At 35.5% G+C, this 24247-nt stretch overlaps 1 protein-coding gene across 5 annotated transcripts in view; it reads right to left on the bottom strand.

The window, feature by feature from the left end:
• CNOT2 (CCR4-NOT transcription complex subunit 2) overlaps positions 1-24247 on the bottom strand; it is a 130269-nt gene that overhangs the window by 36250 nt on the left and 69772 nt on the right. For all 5 annotated transcript variants that reach the window (XM_042992745.1, XM_042992746.1, XM_042992750.1 and 2 more), the window contains one exon: positions 8703-8825. In XM_042992745.1, the coding sequence (XP_042848679.1) occupies positions 8703-8825 (123 nt within the window). The remainder of the gene's footprint in view (positions 1-8702; positions 8826-24247) is intronic.

Genomic DNA, 24247 nt, shown 5'->3' with positions numbered 1-24247 from the left:
CAGAAGATAAAAGGCTTATATAAAATCTTTAAAACCATGATTTTCTGTTATCAATGTACAAATAAAAGTAAAAGAATAGTTTCCAAAAGCTTCAAATATAAGAGATCGGAAAATATGAATACATGTCTCAGAATGATCCACAATGTGAACATTTTAGAAGGACCTCTTAAAAATTTTACTTTTCCCAGAAATTTGTTTACTAAATATAAAATTATGTTTACTAAATACATAACTCCAAAGAGACATTTTCGTCCACTTTCTCACAAAGTTTACATACCCACAGAAATTACAGATGTGCCAAGATATCAGCCCTCACAACAGCAGGAGGCTGAGGGAGGGAGGCACAGCATGAAGGTAGAGAGGGGCATGGCTCCCTGCGTCAAGTACTGGAGACCAAGAGCAGTAGGGTGACCCATTTACCAGTGTGACATAATAAATATTACCATTTTCTCTATGTGTGAGAGAACATGAAGAAAGTTAGCACTAACGATACTCTACAGGAATAGGAAAGTAGTTTTATTAAACTTAAGAGTTTATAACCTTCAAAACATCCATGTAAAATAAGCATTAATTAGCTATGCAAACAGATATTAAAATGACTGCCTCAAAACATCAAAAATACAAATGTTTGATTTCTTATAAAACTGGTCCCTAATGGTATGTATTTTTAAACTCTGAGAGCATGCTTCATGAAATATGTCAGTGCTAAAAATGTATTAACACACAAAAAAGGAACGTGAATGGATAGAAATGCTATTTATAAGGGCAAAGAAAATGTGTAAGAAATGTACCATGGCACAGCAAGAACTACAATTAACAGACAACAGAAAACTTACATATATTTTAAATGCTGAAAGTTAATAAAATAAATTTCTTAGAAAAATGTGAAACTTTCGATCAATAGGCACATTACAGTAGGGAATGCAACATAAGCCCAGCTTTGGAGTCAGAAAAAAAAATCTAGGTTTGAATCCTGGTTCTGTCACTTACCTATGGGAGAGCCGGGCCTTTGTTTCTTTCCTGTAAGATGGAAGTAACACTACCTACCTCATAGAGTTGAAGTGAAGATTAAATGAGATAAGATATGGCACATAGTAAGTGCTCAGTAAATGGTAGCAACTGCTGCTAATAATCTAATTTTCCTCCTAATGCAGGACTCCCTTTAACAGCAGGCAGAGGGTCATTCAGCCTTTGGGGAACTTATTGAAAAGTACCCTACATTTATATTAATTTTTGTCTAAGAAGCTAAAGAAAGAAGTTCATCATCACAAATCAGGCAAAATAAGAACTTATGTTCACAGATGGGGGAAATGGTAGAAAAAAATTAAATGTCACACAATCAGTAGAATGCTGAAACCAACAAGGTTACCATGTTCCCAGTCCAAAACCATCATTTCAATCAGTCTTTCTCATTTTTCAGTCTATAAAACACACTGCAGTCAAACAACAACAAAAACCAGGAAGCAGCTAGAAGAAATAGTAATGTGATTTAATTATTTCCGTGACCCAACAAAAAGCCCATTTAATCCTTTATTATATACAATGTTAAGAAAATCGATAGACACCGTATTTAAAAGATACAGTTGTATTTACTAGATACAACTCTGAAATCCATGACCAAAAAAAGTCTAAAAATTTTTTGTTTTAAAAATATATATGAAAATAGATAGATAGTTAAAAATTTAATAATAAACAAATGTGGCTCCTGCCAGTAATCCATTACAACACAAAGGTGTTAATTATTCTCTGCTTCTCAACAGTGACCACCTCTCCATTATTCCCTTCAATAAATGTACCTTCACTCACAAAACATATTAAACACTAAAATCAGCTTTGTCAAGAATTTATTTTCTAATAACAAATGTCTTCAAAATGCAAGAAATTTTGGTTAAATAAAAATTCCCTGATCACAAAAGCAATTAAAAATTGAAACAAGTTTTTAAATATCCTTAAAAAAAATTCACTGTATAATATACGTAAAGGTATGGACAGAACAATTCCTAACATGCTGCTATTAATCCAGCACAAAAGTAACAAAGAAGTATAACTTTGACTATATATCTACAAACAGGAAAAAAACATAACAGAAAAGAAGTTCTCAACCTATGACAGAATCTGAAGAACATTTTAAAATTAAAAACAGTACGGTTTAAAAAATGAAACCACTGAAGTCAGAGCGAAATCTAGCAAACAGACACAAAAAGAAAAACTGTAAAAAGATAACACAAAAGACCAAAATAAGAAGGAAGAAGAGAGGGAATAATCAGAAAAACTTAAAATAGCCAATAAGTCACAGGACCTTGTACCTTATGAATCAGATAAAAACAAGTTATGGGTTTACTAGTTATTTCAAATAATTTTGACTAAAACATTAAGTTTTACAAAGCACTGTTGGGGGCGCCCGGGTGGCTCAGTTGGTTGAGTGTCTGACTCTTGACTGCAGCTCAGTTCATGATCCCAGGGTCAGGGGATTGAGCCCTACATTGGGCTCTGTGCTGAGTGTGGAGCCTACTTTGGATTCTCTCTCTCTCACTCCCTTTGCCTGTCCCCTGCTTGCACGCTCTTTCTCAAATAAAAAAAATATTAAAAAGAGCATTTACAAAAAGTATAATGCATGCTACAAGAGTCAATGTAAATTCCTACAGAACATTTAATATTCAAATTCAAAGTATGGCAATGAACACCTTAATATTATCTGAATTTTAGACGAGAGCCAAATATATAGGAAGGCATATGACTAATTCAAAAAATGTTCACATTTCTAAAAGGTTTTTAAATATCCATTTCTAAATAGTTTTCTATGAAGTTTGAATTAATTATATAGTTCTACAGCAATTACTTCAATACTCCCTCAGAGACTGGCTATTCTTCCATGAAAAACAAAGCTTCCTTACTAGTATGTAGAAATAAAATATCATTTTCTAACTATGAATTTTTTTAACATTAAAAAAATATTTTTTAATGTTTATTTTTGAGAGAGAGAAAGAGAGCACAAGCAGGGGAGGGGCAGAGAGAGAGGGAGACATAGGGTCTGAAGCAGGCCTGAAGCAGTCTGATAGCACAGAGCCTGATGTAGGGCTCAAATCCATAAACTGTGAGATCATGACCTGAGCTGAAGTCAGATGCCTAACTGAGCCATCCAGGCACCCCTCCATGAATTTTTATTATTATTATTGAGATGAAACATTTTGTGATTCTTTTTGTACATATATCACAATTTGATGTATCTTGTAAGTATATCATTTTAACCCCCCCCCCTTAATAATAGGCTTTTATCTTTAAAATATGGAGTTTGAAGATTATGTGACTGCCCATGAATGTAAAGGGTTTTAGAGCATTCCCTTCAAATGGTTTGATATTTAATTCCAGTTTCTTTAGAGTATAGTCTGATTTATTTATTATTTACTTAATTTAACTCTATCAGGTTATCACTGTCATAAAAATTTCACACATTTATACACATTCATATTTTCAATTAAAGTTTTAAAGGTGATTTTTGAGTTTTTTAAGCTAATAATATCTGCAAATAATCTTAACTGCTATTTTTCAATATCAACTCCTTTCCCTCCCTTTCTTTAACAAAAACTCACTGACAGCCTACTAACTCATATGCATTATTATATATGTGTTCTAAGAACACAGCAGTAAACTAGACCTAAATTCTAATGGAGTAGAGAGGATAATAAACAATTAATGAAGATGTATTTCAGATACAGAGATGCTATGATTATGAAAGTGCAAGAAAGAATCTTGAAGGATACAGTGGGAGTAGTACTGATAGTATACACAAAGCTACTTAGGCAAAGAGAGACGGCCTCTTCTCAGGGAAGGCATTTTAGTAGATACAGTGACAGATGATAGAACCATGTGAAGATCCGAAAAACAAACAAAACAAAACAAAACAAAAAAAAGGACACCAAGGTCTTCGGGTAGAAAGGAATGTGAGTGTAATTAATGAACTGGACAGTCAGCCAAGCAGGACTCCAACATGTAGTTAATACTAATAATGATGATGACAACAATAATTTATTTTATAATAATACAAGTTTATAAATAGGTTTTAATGAAATACTGGTTATTAATTGGTCTGAAAGAAATCCTAGCAGCCATAATTACTGTAGGCTAACACAAGTACAAAAGCTAGGTATGAGTTCAAAATGGTTGCTGTTTGTCAAAATAAGAAAGTGGCCTACTCTTATCAGTTTTAAGAGCTTTTTAAAAAGGAACAGGTGTCACATTTCTTGTCTTTACAGCATATATTAAAGCAAGGGAAAAGGAGTTCCCGTGAGTTTGTGCTTCTAAAATGATTATGCTTAAGAATTATCAATTGAGTGCACAGACTCACAGGACTAGAAAATAGACTAGCAATTCAAATACAAATATATTTAAACAACAATAACTCTAAGCTGTTTAGATTATATTATCCCTAAAGAGCTGTCTATTGACATCTTATATGAATGTTTTTCATCTTCCATAATGTCCCCAAATAGAAAATAATTTTTTAAAAAAGAAAATAATTATAATAAAAAAGAAACCAAGCCCATATCTACCTCTAATTTATTTAATCTTATGAAAACGCTTAAATAACATATCTGTAATATTTATAAAATGGTGTTTATACATCAAAATAGCAAATTCAGCATTCTATACAAAGACATATCCATACACAAGCATCTCTTGAAATAAAAGGCCTTGGAAAATAAGTAGTCCTGAAGAACTACTTAGCAATTTAATTAGTACACAATCACATAAAGAACAGCTTCCCAAATACTTCTACAACCATGCATATGATACTTACATTTTATACTATATGGATAGGGTACATTAGGACTTTTTTTAAAAAAAATTTTAACATTTATTTATTCCCGAGAGACAGAGCATGAGCAGGGGAGGGGCAGAGAGGGAGGGAGACACAGAATCTGAAGCAGGCTCCAGGCTCCAAGCCATCAGCACAGAGCCCTACACGAGGCTCGAACTCACAAACCGTGAGATCGTGACCTGAGCTGAAGTCGGCACTGGATCGACTTAGCCACCCAGCCGCCCCAGGACTTTTTTAAATAAATGGCATACAGATTCACTCAATCACTGGTCAGTTTTTCTTTATCATAAACAAGAATTTGAAATTATTTTCTCACTGTTCCCAGAGAGAAAAAAATTACAAAATTATCTCATCTATTTGTTACGTTGTTACATTTAAAAGCTTTCTCCTCAATAGTTTTATAGTAAAATAATTGTTATTTGCAGATGATATACATAACTATGTAAAAAACCCAAGACAATCAAATGGAATAATAATATTATTATTGTTCATATTAGTAGCAAAATTTATTTAATATTTACTATCTGGTCTTCTGAAAGTTTTGTATATGTTTATTCATTCAATCCTTATAGCCACCTATGAATCATATACTGTTATTCCTATCTTATAGATGAAAAAACTGAGACACAAAGAGACTAACTTGCCCAAGGACACCTGGTTAGTAAATCATGTGAGTGAGATATAAAATCATACAGTAGGACTTGCAGAGCCCCTGTTCCCAAACAACAAAAACTAGTAAGAGTTTTGTAAGGTAGTTGGTTATAAAATAAATACAAACTATTCTATCAGTAAAAACCAATGAGAAAAATGTAACAAAAATGGCAACCATAAAACCCTACTTATTAAAAAATGGCATCAGAACAACAGAAGACAGACACCAGACTTCTAAAAGAAGGTAACCATAGGCATAAATGTGCAATAGTCAAAAATATTTTATAAAGAAGGATGTGAAAGACCTTACCTGACTAAGATGTGAAAATTGTCTATAAAGCTACAGCAATTCAACTATGTTGCAGTTCTGCCACAGAATCAGCATGAGAAACAGAACAAGAGTTTAGAAACAGGCCCAATCAGACATTAATACATATGCAGGGAGGATTTCAATTAGCCTTAAATGAATGGTCTAACTCAGGGTTGGGCAGATTCCTGCCTGCAGGCCAAATCCAGCACAAAGCTTATTATCTGTAGGGTGTGTGAACTAAAAAAAACTTTTTTTTTTACTTTTTAAATGGTTATATAAATACCTACATAATATTCTTTATTTAGCCTCTTGGCCTATAAACCCTAAAATATTTACTATCTGGTCCTTTATGGGAAAGTTTTCTAACCTGTGATCTAAATTATAAATGGTGTTGGGACAACTGGATACTGGATAACCTGAAAGGGTGGGAGGAGTGCTGGGTGGAGATCTAGGCACCAATATTCACACTTCAAACTAAAATATATTTCTAAGGGAGCTAAGTTACATGTGAATAATGAAGCACAAAAATGCCAGAAGAAAATAGCTGGAAAAAGTCTAAGTATGATCTCAAAAACATAAAAGCATAAAAATAAAAACACTGAGGAGTCAAATTCAGTAATGATGATAGATATTTTTACATTTAAAAACCATTCCCTAAACTGTAAGCCAAAAAAACTGGGAAAGTATTTGTAATGGAGCACAAGGGTCTATTAATCTTAATTTATGGAGAACACTAACAAATAAACAAGACTTACCATCTCAATAGAGAAATAGAAAATGGGACAAAAATAGGTAATCCACAAAGGAAGAAATACAAATGGCCAGTAACTACGTGGAAAAGACATGTTACCATGTGTGTTTGAGTGTGTGCATGCCTATGTGTGTAAATTTAACAATGTCTTAATATATTTTAAGACAGTAAGTTTCTTCTGTATACTGCAAAGACTTAGAGGTAAGTAACAGCTGGTATTTTTGAGGGCATGGAAAGTGTTGCTCAGAGTAAAAACTGGTACAAACTTTCTAGTGGAAAATATGTTATTATGTTCGAGATTTACATGATAACATTTTTAAAGTAAAAATATTTAATGTATTAAATCAAAATTTTAGCAGAAAATTATTCCTGATCAGCAAAATTATGGGTAATTTTTCTTCTCCCTTCTCATGCATGTTTTTAAAAATCTGTATAATACCTCTGGTACTATTTTGTTATTAAAAAAAGTATCAGCAACAGTAGAAATTTGTCCCAGCTTAAAGGAGAAAAAAACAGAGGCTTGGAGAAGTCCTTGGTAACAGGCAAAGCCAAGATCCAAACACATATAAGTGTTAGGCTTTAGAGCCTAATTTCTTATGTCTTATTACCTTCCTAATTAAAAAAAAAAGTTTTCTAAAGCAAATCATTGTGTTATTTTTGTGACAAACGACTAAACAGGAATGGTAACCAACATATGTGAGTGTATTTAATAATGGTGACTAAAAACCTCGGATATACAGCATTTCTGTTCTCTGGAAGACATACATCTTTGTCATTCTCTGTACATATTTTATTCCAGATTTGTTTGAAAGCTTCATATCTTCCTAATCAGAATGAGTGCTTTTCTTCAATAAGTAATATTCTACTACCATTTTTTTTCATCAGACTTAACTTTCCCTATACAATCATAGTAATATACACGTGGATTAGTGTTACAGTTTTTGCAACCAACATTAGCCGGAAGATATTCCAAATTCTTCAACTACAAGACCAAGACATAAACATAGAAACTTAAGTAAAACGTAACTCAATTATAATTTATATCCAAGAGCAAACAGAAGAGCAGTAAAGTAACAGAAAATTAATGAGATGACACTATTCTATCAGCTCTTAAACTGCACACTAATTATGAAGTCACCACATATTTTGAAAAGAGTCCTAATAACACAACTGACACACTGTTGCCAAAATGACACAATTTTCAAACAAAAATAAAGGGGAGTCGCATCAAAATAGGAGGGGGTAAAAACTGATTGTAAGACACAGGAATTAATTTACTAATGGTCGACTTTAATGAAAAATGAGAGCATTTCTTACAGATCTTAGAATTTTATCAGTGCTTTAAATATCAGTAACAATCCCATTAGGTTATTAACTAGAATAGATTGTTATATAGGTAGGGAAATTAGGAATAGCCAAGTTTATAAAGGGTTGAAAAGAGAAAAAGGGTGGGTGGGTACAAATACAAAAATGCAACTGGTTTGACTACTGTAGTATATAGTGTATAATTTAAAGAGGCTTACTAGAATTTGAAAACAACAATTAATTGATTTAAAAATATTTTATCAATTTGCTAATTATGACTTGGCTGTGTGAAATCCTTTCATTCCAAACGGGATTACTGAACTACTAGCCTTCCAAAGCACTTAATTCACACCTCTATAACATAACATCTATGTTCGAATACAGTTCTTCCAAAATTTTTCTGTAGTAGCATCTCTACGGATGAACAGAGGAGATACTCTTACTAACTGAAGCTTAGGGTTACACCCTGAAGATTAAAGAGCAAAGGTAAGGTTTCACTAAATCTTGCCATTACATCTTTAAATCTGTGCAAATCTGCTTTCTACTCTATGTGTATATTTTAATATTAAAACAAGTTACTTCACAAGTTAAAAAAACTGATAATCTAGAATACCATGTTTACCAGAGGATTTTGAGTACTTCCTACCACAGTATTACCATATCCCAACTTAAGAATTATAGGACATTTTATCTCCCATTAGAATGTAAGCTCCCATAGGCCATTGCATCCCCAGGGGGTAGCACTGGGCCTAAAATACAGTCACTCGATTAAAGACGGTATTTTGCAATTCATATACTATTTTTCAGGAACCAGAAGGACACAGACATACACTGGTAAGTAAACACAATATAACTGATTAACTTACATCTTTTTCTGACCGATGTGGAAACATAGAAGACTGGCTGTAGTACATGTTTTCATCATGGTAGTCACTGTCGACCCCCTCTACAAACTTCTTTCTTGAAGCACCAAACATGCTGTTTGTCACCTAAACAAAAATATTGTTTTTATCAAGAGTAATATTTTAGAAAATGTCATGCTTTACCAAACTCCTATGAGGAAAAAAGAAAATGAAGGAAGCAATGCTAAGATAAAGAAACAGATTGACTACAGAAGGGCTAACAGGGCATGTGAAAAAGTCGGAAATCTGACTATAAAATTACAGTATTAAATTTTTGCTTCCAGGCACATAAAATAAGAGGAGAAATTTAATAAAGCCAATCTTATGCAATAATTCCACTTACTTTAAAAGAAATAGACATCACTTATTCTTGAAAAATTACAACCCAATATATACTTTCCCATACAAAGATTGTTTTTAAATTCAACTTTGGGCTTAGTTATTAAAAATCTTCACATCCATCTTCAATCTTATTGTCTCTGTCATCACTGTATCCACTGTGTAAATGATCTGTTTTCCAGGGCATATCATCTTCACTCACAATCTAAATTTATTGAGATACAGCACTATTTAAGTCAGTATGTAATGGCAAACTGGAAACTTTATCTCCAAGCCACAAGTACCCACTCTTGTAACAGTAAGATAATTGTTTCAGTCATCATCCTGGTGTAAATTTATGATTTTTGTTATATAATCTGATTATTATTATTACTCTTTTGCTTTTTAAATCTTGATCACCTCCAACGCTAGTAATTTTGAGCCCATGCCAATACAAATAATTACTAAGTCTGTGCTAATTCTTTTTTTTTTTTAAGTTTTATAATCTCTATACCCAACATAGGGCTCAAACTCACGAACCTGATATCAAGACTCACATGCTCTACTGACTGAGCAAGGCAGGCACCCTTGTGTTAATTCTTTTTTTGAAGGCAGCACTAGACAATAGTCTTCACAATTCATTCTTTTTATTACTATTATTATTCTAAAAAAGTTTTTGATGTTCATTCATTTTTGAGAGACAGAGAGCCAGAACGTGTGCAGGGGAGGGGCAGAGAGAGAGGGAGACACAGAATCTGAAGCAGGTTCCAGGCTCTGAGCTGTCAGCACAGAGCCCGACGTGGGGTTTGAACTCATAAGCCAGGAGATCATGACCTAAGCTGAAGCTGGACACTCAACCAACTGAGCTACCCCAGCGCCCCCATTCTTTATTTTTTAAGTTATCTCTCCACCCAACATAGGGCTCAAAATCACAATTCTGAGATCAAGCATCAATTCCCATGCTCTACTGACTGAGCCAGGCAGACGCCCCCATGCTAATTTTGTTTCCTTAGGATGACCTCTATGGAGTTTCCACAGCTATCAACTAACTAGGTTATTTAAAGTCAATGTGTCTTCCCCCAGTGGTACTTTGTAGTCCAAAGTAAACTGAAATGTCATGATGGAAGACATTTGTGAAGACTTGAATACATGGTGACTACATCTTTTTGCAAAAATTTTGGGGAAAGACATCAAATTTGACATCTGTCTTGTATACTCATTACAAATAAGGGTATTTTCTTCAATTATAAATAAGAAATAAACAATTTCTTTTACTTCTCATTTCAAATTGAAATACTGTAGTTACTACTGTTTATCAGCAAAGGGTAAACTGACATGCTGCAGTCTTTAATAACCAAATTTATTTAATAATTGCTTTATATCTGAGGTTCCCTGTTAAATTTTTAACAAACTCAACTATTTAACCATTCTTCCTTTTGAGGTCTGAGAAAAAGCTATTTAGTTAAAAATGAACAACACTCTGATGACAGCTTCACTGTTTTGCTATATGTTTTGGGACTATTCATCTCTGTAGGTGTGAAATACAGAAAGATATTTTTAAAGGGTTTATTATTTTGTTAGAACATACTTAATCTTCTTTAGTAATGTACTCCCTGGTGGATCTCATAAAAGCTATTCTGTAATTCTGAATGTAATTTCAGGGACTAGAACCTCACATGCCTATCCACCAAACCCCTAAGTAGTCTTTAACAGGAAGAAGTGGTTTTTTGGGGGGAGTTTTATAATAGAAAAGTAATTGTGGAAGAAAGCACTTTAGTCTGCAAATTATGACTCCACAGATGAAATTTTTAAAGTTTGTTTTGCAAAAGTTAAGAAGAATACATTTAATTCTCTTTAAAGGACCATTACTACTGAATTCCAACTCTAAGAAAGGATAAACATGGGAAAATGGCATGAAACCTAGACAATACAATAAAATTTCAGGAGAAAATAACCAGATAACCAGACACAACCAGGGTTACCTCTCATCGAATTACACACACATAAATCAACTCAATGCATACAAAGCAAAGTCTAATTTTGACATGTTTTGTATAACATTTGTCATCAAAACCAATTACAAACTCCTAAAATTCCAAAACTGAAATTAGCTGTACAGAATAAAAAATATGCTAATATTGTTTAAGAGGCTTTACTGTTTGAAAGCAAAACTAAATATATGAAATGCCTCAAAGGAAAACAGAAATGCACTCATTAATACAAGATTTTCCCACACTCAATGTGTGTGTGTGTGTGTGTGTGTGTGTGTGGTCAGTCAGAGAAAGAGAGGAGAAAACATGAATATGTAGAATTTCATTTTTGTTTTGTGTGCTTCAACACAGAAATTACACATCAGTGAAAATACTAATTATTCTTACATGACTTAAGCAAATGAAGAAAGGTAAGAGCGTTAATAGTCTGCTCTCCAAATGCAGCACCAGTCTGGGAATGGGTACTACGATGAAACAAAAAATTATCTGATCCAGGGCAGGAGAAAAGCAAAAGCAAACGCAAATGCAAAAGCAAAAGGGACAGGGTCAGGGAAGGAAAAGGAAGGGAAGGAAAAGGAAGGGAAGGAAAAGGAAGGGAAGGAAAGGAAAAGGAAGGGAAGGGAAGGGAAGGGACAGGAAGGAGAAGGAGAAGGAGGAGGAGGAGGGGGGAGGGGAGGAGGGGGGAGGGGAGGAGGGGGGAGGGGGAGGGGGAGGGGGGAGGGGGGAGGGGGAGGAGGGGGAGGGGAGGGAGGGGAGGGGGAGGGGGAGGGGAGGGGGAGGAGGGGGGAGGGGGAGGAGGGGGAGGGGAGGGGGAGGGGGAGGGGGAGGGGAGGGGGAGGAGGGGGGAGGGGGAGGAGGGGGAGGGGAGGGGGAGGGGGAGGGGGAGGGGAGGGGGAGGAGGGGGAGGGGGAGGAGGGGGGAGGGGGGGAGGGGGGGAGGGGAGGGGGAGGGGGGAGGAGGAGGAGGAGGAGGAGGGGAGGAGAAGAAGAAGGAAAAGGAAAGGAAAGGAAAAGGAAAGGAAAAGGAGGGAGGAGGAAAGGAAAGAATAACATAGTAACTTTCTCATAAAAGCTAGTTTTATTTCATTTTTAAGGGCCTGTCCTTTATTCCACATAGAATGATGCAATAGGGTAGGAAAACTATTTTAGAATAGCCAGGAAAGATGAAACTAGGAAGATTACAATCAGGCATAGAAATAAGAGAACCATCTAGGCAAAGACCTGTAGGAAGAGCATTCAACAGAGGGAACAGCAAGATCCTCAGTAGTGTGACTCAAGCAGTAGGAACACAGAAGAGAACACAGAAACCAAAGTCCAAGATACCAGTCAGTGGACCCAAATCATGCTGTGCCTTGCAGGCTCTGAGGGACTTTGGATTTTATTCCATGTGAGACAGAAGTCAAAAGGGCTTGGGAGTAATTTAAGAGTAACATAATTTGGCATATTTAATTACAGTTATTCTGTAAGGCATAAACAAAAGAGGAAACAAAAGTGAAGAAGGGAAGCAGGTGGGGAGAGAGGACGGTGGCTCCCACTACAGGCGTAGTGGCAGAAGTGGAGAGGCATGGTCAGATAAAGGATGTATTTTGAGAGAAACCTGACACTAATGGATGAATGAATGGATGATATCAAAGGGTAAGGTATTCACGTTATCTCCTGGAAGAGAGTAAGTATCAATCAAAGTAATCCAGAAACCAATTTTTATCAATTTCAAAGAGGGTATGTTAACACTCCATTGCAGTTATTAGTAATGCCATATATATTAGAGTTCATTTGGCAAATGGAAATAAAAACATAATGTAAAATAAAATCATACTACAATTTACATTATATGACATTTGTTAGAATCTTTGGTATATACAATTTGTCAGTTTTGAAGTAAACATATCGCAGACTTACATCTACTTTCTTTTCTCCTGACTTTCATACCAGATGTTACAGCAAAGAAGTAAAAAGTGAGATTTTACCAACAAAGAATATGATATGACATATGTATTCAGCAAAAGCAGTTTATTAAGCCTTTCTGAACACACATCTAAAACATTTAATTATTTTATCTTTTCCTTTGATTCCACAAGAACTAATCAGAAAGTATATACAGAATAGCTTACACTAATCCTTTCTATCAGCCTAAGACCTCCCCACCCACCCACCCCCACCCCTCAAAAGAGTTGGTCTCAAAATGTAGGAGTAGAGAGAGGGGGATTAAAGTGACAGGCAAAATGGAAGCACCAGGTTGGCTAGATTTTCCCAGTATACTTCATAATTTACTTTGGACTAGCTCTGAAGTCCTAAGGTATGACATTCTCAACATTTAAATACAGTACTTCAAAGTCAAATGCAGTAAAAATCAGAATAATCACAAAAAAGGAATTCACAAAACCCCAAACTTGAGATAATCTAAAACAGTAACTTTAAAGGCTAGCAAAGTGGACCCAGGTGGGATGAATGACAATTAAAGACAGAAGGAATAAGAAGAAAGGCCTGTAGCTTTTTTAAAAGTCAGGGAAACAAAACTAGGACACTTTATAAATGAAAACTTGAAAATAAATGTGTGTATGTATGTGTATATGCATATACAAGAAAAAAACATTGGAAAGGGTGAAAAATAGACTCCGATCATATCCCAGGCAGGATGATATTTAATCTTACACAAATTTCCTTCAGCAAGGCCTCTGGAGAGGAACTTACTCTGAAATCATTTATTGTTTCTATAATAGTGGCAAATGTTGGCCCAGGCATGAAATCCTATTCCCAGGGACAGAAACCCATTCATGGCAGAGTGGTCCTTTTCTTGACAGCAAACAAATGTAGGTTGATTTCAAAATCTATCTCCAGGCTTAACTCAAGGTTCTAGCAGCCAATTTTAAAGTAACCCTAGACATTTCTCCCTGAGTACAATTAATCAACTAAATCAGTAATACTTAAAACTGATTTTCCAAGTCAGTTTCTCTTCCTTTGTTCTATACATCCAAATTCTAGCCTTCCTTCAGAGTGGATTTCACATTCTTCCTATCAGCATCTTGGTTTAAGCTCCGGACTAGTTCATTTTAACCTCCTGACTGGTCTGCTTTCACATTTCAACAAACATGCTGAGGGAATACTATACGAATTATACCAAAAATTGTGCAAATGAACACAAAAGCTGAATAAGTAATAGTTCCAAATCTTAAACAAGCTCATAGTCTAGATGGGAGATATACCTGTAAGTAAACAATTACAATATGAAAATCTGCACAGGTACTTTGGGAACACAAGGGGATATCTAACTGTCTGAGGGAAACAAAGATTTCATTATAGAAGAACTACTGTTGGAACAAAGACTTGATTAAAAAATTTTTAAAGTTGAAGTGTGTGGGGTGGGAGGTAGAAGCAAACTTTGGCATAGGAGACAGCATGTGCAAGTGCTCAGAAGTGAGACAAAGCCCAGGAAACAAAATTTTCAATATAGCCAACACAGAAGATGTCTGGAAGGATAGTGATAGGTAGCAACGAAAAGTAGGCTGGACTTCAATGCCAGGTTAAGAGGGCAAGAGCGTGGGGCGCCTGGGTGGTTCAGTCGGTTAAGGGGCCGACTTCGGCTCAGGTCATGATCTCGCGGTCCGTGAGTTCAAGCCCCGCGTCAGGCCCTGTGCTGACAGCTCAGAGCCTGGAGCCTGTGTCGGATTTTGTGTCTCCCTTTCTCTGACCCTCCCCCGTTCATGCTCTGTCTCTCTGTCTCAAAAATAAACATTAAAAAAAAATTAAAAAAAAAAAAAAAAAGAGGGCAAGAGCGTACACAGGAAAACCAGGTATAAAAATCTAAGTGATGAACTAAGCTAGACTTCTCTAGACTAACACTTTATTATGGTATCATACTAATAACCAGTATGTTGACTGCCACTCTCCTGTTCTCATCTCTAATTTCCCCTACCTAGAGGACAGAGACCAAGATTCCTGAGATCATGATCTTAACGTAACTTTGCAGCAGTAATGATCTCAAAAGCCCAAACTAAACTTACACCTCAGGCTAATTTGAGTTATTCAGTTGTTCCCACTCATGTTCACCTCTGAAAACTACCATCTGTAACTTCTATGATCTTCAACAATTAAAACTCAAGCTGATTAGACTAACTTTATTTTTTTCTAATTTTTTTTAATGTTTATTTTTGAGAGACAGAGAGAGACAGACAGACAGAGCGTGAGTAGGGAACGGGGGTGCAGAGAGAGAGGGAGATACAGAATCTGAAGCAGGCTCCAGGCTCTGAGCTGTCAGCACAGATCCTGACGCGGGGCTTGAACCCACGAGCTGTGAGATCACGACCTGAGCCGAAGTCAGACACTTAACCGACTGAGTCACCCAGGCGCCCCATGATTAGACTAACTTTTAAATATTTATTAAAATTATCTGTATCTTTCCTAGCACAAGCATCTCCAACGTCCTCCAAACAGATCTTTATTAATCCACTTATTTCCTCTAATCTAGTCTCCCACGTCAGCCAAAGTGAATTTTTATTTATTTTTCCAAGTGGATTTTTAAAATAAAAACTTAATTGTTGTAGCCCTACTAACTGAAATGTCTCAACAGCTTCCTAAAATAATAACAGTAAGGTCTTATGTAACCTCCCTGACATTAACTCTCTCTACAGGTCCCGGTCACCACTAAACTGCTGCCACACCTTCACTTACTCAAACACAAGATGTTTTCCAACTCAGCATCTTTGTATATGCTCTATTTAGAACGTTTTTCTCCCGTCTGAAACTTTCACACTAAGTTAGATCTAGCTCCTGATATGCGGTCATTGAAAACACTTTACCATAACTATAATCATACAATAATAAAAATAACTTTTATTGACTGCTTACTATGTGCCAGGCAATATATTCTAAATGCTATAAAATGTATCTACTTATGTAATCAAGTATTTACTTGAGTAGTCCTCATTTTTAGATGAGAAAAGTGAGAAGTGGAGAAGTTGGATAATATGCCCAAGGTCACATATCTGATGTTCCTGAGGTTCCATTTCTGATAAGTGACAGAGATGGGATATGATTCCAGGCATTCTCCTAGAGTTTCCTCTTTTAACCACTATAGTACACTGACATTCACATATACAACTAATAGTTTAATGTGAGTATTCTCCTCAAACTGTAAGCTTCATCATGGGAAAAGGAGTAAGGGGCAAAAAGGGGAGGGTGCTTATTTTGCAGAGAACAATATAAGTGGAGGATGCCACAATTAAATATTTGTGCATGTCAAAAAGATCTCTTTAGCAGAAAAATGAGGATGAACTGACTAGGGGTACATGAAACAAAAGCCAGTCACTACCAAACTGACTGCACCTATTTTAGAGAAAGTTCAATTAATTTTAAAATAAAATTATGCTTAAAAGAACACTATGACACCAATTAAAAAGTAATCAGTTTCCATATTCCAAATGAACCAATATTTTTAAGTACTTTCTAAATCAGTGAACCCTTCAAGGAAATAGGATTATATCTCTAAATTTCACTATAAACTACTGAAATAGATACTGTAGCATTAAATGTGTAGAAAACATGTATAAAGTGGGTTAAAATAAAAATAAATCCCTAAGGGCAACTTTTTCTTGTGGATTCTCTCTCTAATGTAGCCAGGAGTTTTGCTTAACATGCTGATCCATGTGTCTCATCATAGAATCAACTATTTCACAACATTAAAGTATGGTGACTTTTCCATAGCCATGAATTTTTTTTATTTCTAGCAACAGAATTGCTCCTACCTTGTATTATAAAGGATAATGTGCGCCAGATGTAAGTCATGCAGTGCCGTGGTGGGGAGGGTTGGGGAAGAGAGTGGGACAGACTGTTCCTTTCTTATAGTTTCCCTGATGGAGATTTTACAAATTCACTCTGATTGCTGAATACAGACTTTGACTTCTTTACATTTCCCTCCCAATTCTGTATTCACTAGCATCAAACACTTCACATACATATACACACAAATTCTCTGTTGTCTACAAAGTGAGCAGAAATTAATAAAAATCACAATTTCCATTAATATTTACCTACTTTATCAAGATATAGTCAATCAATATTTGAAACCAATCATGAGAAGCCATAATATCTGAAAATAATCTGGTATTTTTACTATCACCCATTTGAGAGAAAAGCTTATTAGTCAAATCTCACTGAGAGACTGCTTAAATTTTATGAAATTAGAATATTCCTATATCAAATATTACAGGTGAAAACCTACAAATATTTATAACCCAAGGAATTTTCGTTTTAGGAATATTTTTTGGTAACAGGATTGTGAGCTCCCAATCCTGCTTCACAACTACTATAAATAATCTTTATTTCATTCCTGAAAGACACTAAAAAAAGAAATGGGCTTAAATAAAGGAGAAAAGGATATACACTGGAAAAAAAATCTATCTTCTCAAAAAACAAATTAGTATCTGAATATCTTTAGGAAAAGAACAAATATCTTTTTCTTCTCATATAAGAAACATATTATTCGGGACACCTGGGTGGCTCAGTTGAGCATCAGACTTCAGCTCAGGTCATGATCTCACAGTTCGTGAATTCGAGCCTCATGTTGGCTCTGTGCTGACAGCTCAGAACCTGGAGCCTGCTTCAGATTCTGTGTCTCATTTTCTCTCTCGCAAAAGTAAACATTAAAAAAAAAATTAAAAATAAAGAAACATATTACTCATGAATTCTTACTAGTTATAGAAAACTGTGGCTTGGGGTGCCTGGGTGGCTCAGTCGGTTAAGCAACGACATCAGCTTAGGTCATGATCTCGCGGTTCACAAGTTCGAGCCCTGTGTTGGGCTCTGAGCTGTAAGCACAGAGCCTGGAGCCTGCTTCGGATTCTGTGTCTTCGTCTCTCTCTGCCCACTGCCCCCTCACCCCCCACTCACACTCTGTCTCTCTCAAAAATAAATAAACATTAAAAAATTAAAAAAAAAACTTTTTTAGAATGCTGTGGCTTGATATTTACAATATGACAAATATATAATGAATAGTTTATGAATCTGCTTAGGATGGATCTAAGTAAAGGCTTAGATACATTTCAAAGGTAGAATTTCTAAATTCATCAACTTGAACCAAGAACATGGAAATAAATAAAAGCAATTCATTTGTTTCAGCAAATGCAGAATGCCCAATAAATGAACAGTAAGAGCCTTAACGAATACTGAAAAGGCAGTTAACAGGTAGATGCACAGGGTACATACGACCCTGGCTGGAAATGTGATTCAGCAAAAAACCAGGGGCCTATATGAATGTATCCACAATCATTATTTTGGAGACTAAGTAAATATTCTGGCACAGAGTCCTTCCAGGGTTTACAGGAATATTTTGTAAGAGGTCTCATCCAAAAAAGGAAAGAAAAAAACACAATTTAAAAAAAACAAAAAACAGGGTAAGCTCATATCCAAAAAACAATGGAGAGGGCATGCAAAGAGAGAGAAAAGAACACATCACTCTTCTTAAACCAAAACCTATCTAATGAAATCTGGAGTCTGAAGCTGCTTTGCTCAGATATTACCAAAACCCATGTAACACCATCTCCTACAATGTACCCCCCAAATCCCACAAATTCTCTAAAGAGTGTTACCAAAAGTCTATAAATGCTTCTATCAGTTTGACTTTGATATAGGGAGAATATGTTGTGCATGCATCAAACTGAAAAAACAGTTTGTGGTTTTCCAAAATCTTAAAATCACCTATTATCAATATGCCTTATACAGACTGAAAACTGAACCACTAACATAAAGTGCATCATCGTAAAACAAAACTTTAATAACTCAAAAAGTGCTAATCCACAGAAGAAACAATAGGTCCTAAAATTAAAATAAGCAGTATTTTATCTTCAAATATTAGGATGTAAATTTATCACGTACAAGTGAAAGGGCATACAACAGTAAAAATCTTTACATTTAGGATACAAAACAAATCCTCTAAGCATAAAGGAAACTTTTGAATGAGAATGATTATCTTAAACCAATCTTAAACCTTAAGAGGGAGGATCAGTCAAATAAAGAAGGTAGGAAGGGAAATCAGGAAGCAACTGGATATATGGTCAGCTCTGCTAAGGGACTCTGTATTTCTACAAGGTTCCCAATAAATTTAAGAAAAAACCAAAACAAACAACTCTAGAATTTAAGGAAAGAAAAGGGGAGATAAATTGCTGGGGGTTCTGTATTTTGAGGACCTGAAGTACCAAATAGTTGGGTGTCTCAATCTCTGTAAGCCTGACACACTTTCTCTGAAGAACTGTTAGTAACCATAGGCCATATTAAGTCTATTTTTCCTGGATATAATTTTGAGTATCTTGTTTATGTGCAAAAGAATGTACAAATCACTTGAATAAGACTTATACAGGACTGATCTGGGGGAATAAAAGAAACAATTTTTGTAAGCTTTCTGAGAAGCAAGAGCCTAAAAGGATATAAGTATTAATAAGCAGAGTAGTATAGACCTAGGGTTACATTGCTATAACATTATTTCTAGTAATCATACATTAAGAGGAAAAAATCTGTAATGTTAGATCATGATTTTCAGTACAATGCAGGCAGAAAAAGTATTAGAATTTCACACACACACACACACACACACACACACACACACACACACACAAAATATGGTGAACTTATTCATTCAACAAATCTTTGCTGAACTTTTGTAGCATACTATGCCTTCAATGCTCCTATACTCATTTGTGTTAATCTCAAACTTATAGATAGTAGAAATGTTCCAGTCTTCCTGTCTAAATTTCAGAGAATAAGATATTTGAAGTTTCTATTCCTACAGATATTAAAAATACAGCTACTTGCCTAAAATCTTGACAATCAGAAGAACAGCATGTCTAAAGCTAGGGAAAGGAAACTAAAACTTGCCTTATTCTGAGACCAAATTACATGTAGCAAAAATTTAAGTCTATGAATTTATGCCTCCCCCACTTACCTTCTTTTCTGAAAATAAATTTTCTGGTTCTACTATACACTATGGAAATTATGAAGTTTCTAAAAAAAAATCTAATAACTTCCTCTATATTATCATATTAATAGTTTATTCAATCTAAGGTTTTCTCTATTTCACATCTAACTAGCAAAAAGCAAACTCATTTCTTAGGATATTAGACTATTTTAATAATTTATGAGAAAAATAATTTATAAAAACATCAAATTTTTAAACTAACAAAAATGATTCACTGGTGAAATGGCCCAATCTCCACCCTCAAAATACTGATGACAGTACTATTTTCCCTCCAGACTTGCTCACCACATACTTACCTGTGCAACTTCTTTCAACATTTGCTACTCTGGGCATTGGAAAGCTCAGAGCTGAAGTGAAGAAGGAAAGGTTGGAGGGTGAACCATGACACCAGCCCCACACTAGGAGCTCCCCTGAGATACTACAGCAGGGTTGACACCATAGCTCTGAAGTTCAAACTCCAGCAAACGATAAGAAAGGAGTCCAACCAGAACATGATAAACAATGGGATTCTTCTGCTCTTTGAAAAATTAGGAAATCCTGCTATAAATATCTAAATGTCCAGTTTCAACATTATGACTCCCTGGTTCACACCTTCATTATTCCCAACCCCAGAATCATCTCTGAGACTGATTCAAAGTATGAATCAACAAAAGGACAGGGGGCAAAAAAGCTTTCTATAAATATACACACATTTTCAGAAAATGAAAGGACAGGGCTCACCTGATGATCATGAAACCATCTAAGACACTATGTGAAAATACTTTGCCTATTCATTCCTTGTATACTTTTTCTTGTTCTCCTAAGCACTCAACATTAAATCTTAGACTATCATACACATTAACACTATCAACCAGCAGAATGACAGCTAGATTACATGGATGTATTTAAATTCCTGAAAGTGGATCAGTGAACTTTTTAAAAACCAGAGATACCTTTTGGTAGAAGTATATTCCTTGGGAAGAAATGATTCAGAACATTCCATCCTAAAACACCAGAATACACATTCTTTTCAAATGTACATGGAACATTCTCCAGAAGAGAGCACATATATTAGGCCACAAAATAAGTCTCAACAAATTCAAATTTCTTAAAAATGCCCCCCTCTGATAAAAACAAGGAACCTTCAATTAAAAAACCTGAAACAAACTAGACAAAGAGAAAAACTTAAAGACTTAAAGAAATCAATCTAAATAGAGAACTTAAAAGAAATATGATTTATTCACAATAAACTCATTTATTCACATTAAAAATGTGAATCTTTGTTTTATAATAAGTGAATTATTGACTCAGAAAAGGCTAGATTCTATTATGAATACTAAGATGAATATCTTAGATATCTTAGATATCTAATATCTAATATCTAAGATGAATAGATGCTTAAGTTATTTAAAGATAACACCTATTCAATAACATTACTGAAGATGACAAATATTTTGAAATTGTAAGCTAAATATAAAGAAGTATCAGAAAAATGATGTTATATGAAGCAGTTAAAAATGAAAAAGTACTCCTTCAGCAAGGGAACATAAGACCTTTAAAATACTTTTAAAATACCTTGCCCTATAAATTAATTCAATAAACATTCAGTAAGCATCTACTATGTGCTAGATATCACATTTCTACTCTTATATACTTTATCCATTTGATGCCCAGAATAAAGGAACATCAGAAATCAAAGGGAATGGAGGTAGAAAGACATTTAAAATGGCTTTCTGCACCATTACTATGGTTTCCAAAGCCTTAGTTAACTCACCCTTACTTCTAAATCTATTATCATTTCCCCTTCTCTTGTGGTGTTCCTGCCACACTACTCCCCACTCCTGTCTCCAGCCCTTTGCATTTCTATCTTCAGCAATGCTTTTCCCCTAGGTATGTATCTATATGGTTTCCTACCCACCCCAACTTCAGGTATTGAGTCATCTAGTGAGGACTTCCCTGTCTATTTAAAATTGTACGACCGGGGCACCTGGGTGGTTCAGTCGGTTGGGCGTCTGACTTCAGCTCAGGTCATGATCTCAGCTTGTGAGTTCGAACCCACGTCGGGCTCTGTGCTGACAGCTGGGAGACTGGAGCCTGCTTCGGATTCTGTGTCTCCCTCCCTCTCTCTCTCTGCCCCTCCCCTACTCGCTCGCTCTCTCGCTCTCTCTCTCTCTCTCTCAAAAATAAATAAAAACATTAAAAAAAAAAACCTCTGGGGTGCCTGGGTGGCTCAGTCGGTTGGGCATCCGACTTCGACTCAGGTCACAATCTCACGGTCCGTGAGTTCGAGCCCCGCGTCGGGCTCTGGGCTGATGGCTCGGAGCCTGGAACCTGCTTCAGATTCTGTGTCTCCCTCTCTCTCCACCCCTCCCCCATTCATGCTCGATCTCTCTCAGTCTCAAAAATAAATAAACGTTAAAAAAAAATTTGAAAAAAGAAAAAAAACCAAAAACCTCTAAGTAAAAAAAAAAAAAAAAAATTGCACTACCCTTTTCCCCAACTTCTTAGCACTCTCTATCTCCCTTCTTCTTTCTCCATAACATTATCAACAAATAATATATAACGTATTTTATTTATTTTGTTTAATGTCTTCCTATGTTCTAAAATGTCAGCTCCATCAGAACAGAAATTGTCTGTTCATTTGTCTCAAGATCTGGAATTGTGCCTTACACATGAATACAAAGAACATGAAGATGTCCTCATCTTAATCCATGCATGCCATTACCTGAGTGTTATTTGACACTAACAGACCAATGCAGTGCTTACAGCACAGGGCAAAAATTTTATGAACACAACAATTACTTTTAAAAGTAACAGGATTATGTTGAAAAACTGTTAAAACTTACATTTGTGAAACATGAATGAAATTGTTTTTATGCCTTTTCACAATGAAATTGACAACTACCTCCAAAATATCTAACAGACTACCAGAAACCTTCAGTGGTTAGAGTGCCATACAATGAGAAGTACTAGATAAGGACTGGGAGAATAAAACACTTTTTTTCCATTTCCTCATTTTTTTTCTCAAGTTAGATTACCTTTTTTTAAAAGCTGTTTTGAGAGTATCTGAGACTTACAGTTTAATATCAAGAGATAAGGCATGTCTCTTTTGTATCACAAAATTGCACTGGAAGAATTATACTACTTAGAGCCACTGGGTTGCACTGTAGTCCGTGGGAATATAACTCCTTGGAGTCAGCCAAACAGTGCATTGCCTGAACAGTCTACTACAGTGGGCGTGTTACAAAGTAAGCACTAATAAGTACTGAATGCTTACCGAATGATAAATACTGTTCAAAGCACTGTGTGTGTGTGTGTGTGTGTGTGTGTGTGTGTGTGTGTCTCCCTCCTCACTTAATCAGAACAATACCTCCATAAGATGATTACTTTTACCTCAAATTGATGCACGGAGGGTGGAGTCTATAGAATCTAGATAGGTCAAAGATATTTCCGTATCGCAGTTATCATGAAGAATACCCAGGACTTGCAACTCCAATAAGCTACCAAAGGTTTGTTCTCCCGAAAAAACCCAAGTGGATAGGCTCTAAATTTTGATACTTAGCCAAAGTGCAGGTAAAAGGTGAGACATGGACCTGAAATATGAAGGATGAAGTAAAGACTTACGTTTTGTAACTGTAAGTTTAATCCTCAGCTTTCTTTCCTTAACCTGTTTACAGAACACTACCAATCAAATGTAAGAACAGCCCTCTACCCCACCTTCAAACTTGTATTTTCTGTGGAAAAATGAAACTGCTCAACAGAAAAGAATGTCACACACTATCAAAATGAGGTCCCCACCTATCAACAAAAAGACTAACAACTACATGTTAACAAGCTCTGTTCACAAACACTGTCACCATTTTTTAAAAACCTGTTATTTGGAAATAATTTTAGACTTACACATCAGTTGCAAAAATAGTACCAAGTTCCCATATGCCCCACTCTCCCCAGTGGCAACATCTTATTTGACCACAGTATCAAAACTAAGAAATTAACTATTAACTAAACAACTTCATACAGATTTCACCAGTTTTTCCACTGATGTCTTTTCTTCTATCCCAGAATCCACATTACATTTAGGTTTCCTCAGTCTTCAACCTTGGACTTTACCTCAGTTTTTCCTTGGCTTTCACTACACTGATGTCATTAGTTACATTAATGTTAATTAAGTACATCATAGAGTGTTCTGCATTGTGGGTATGTCTTGTTTTCTCATGACTAGATAGAGGTTATACATATTTAAAGCCACCTCGCTGC

Source organism: Panthera tigris, chromosome B4 (assembly GCF_018350195.1).
Source record: "Panthera tigris isolate Pti1 chromosome B4, P.tigris_Pti1_mat1.1, whole genome shotgun sequence".
Lineage (NCBI taxonomy): Eukaryota > Metazoa > Chordata > Mammalia > Carnivora > Felidae > Panthera > Panthera tigris.
Note: the sequence above shows the minus strand (reverse complement) of the source record. Positions and strands in the feature narration are given on the sequence as shown.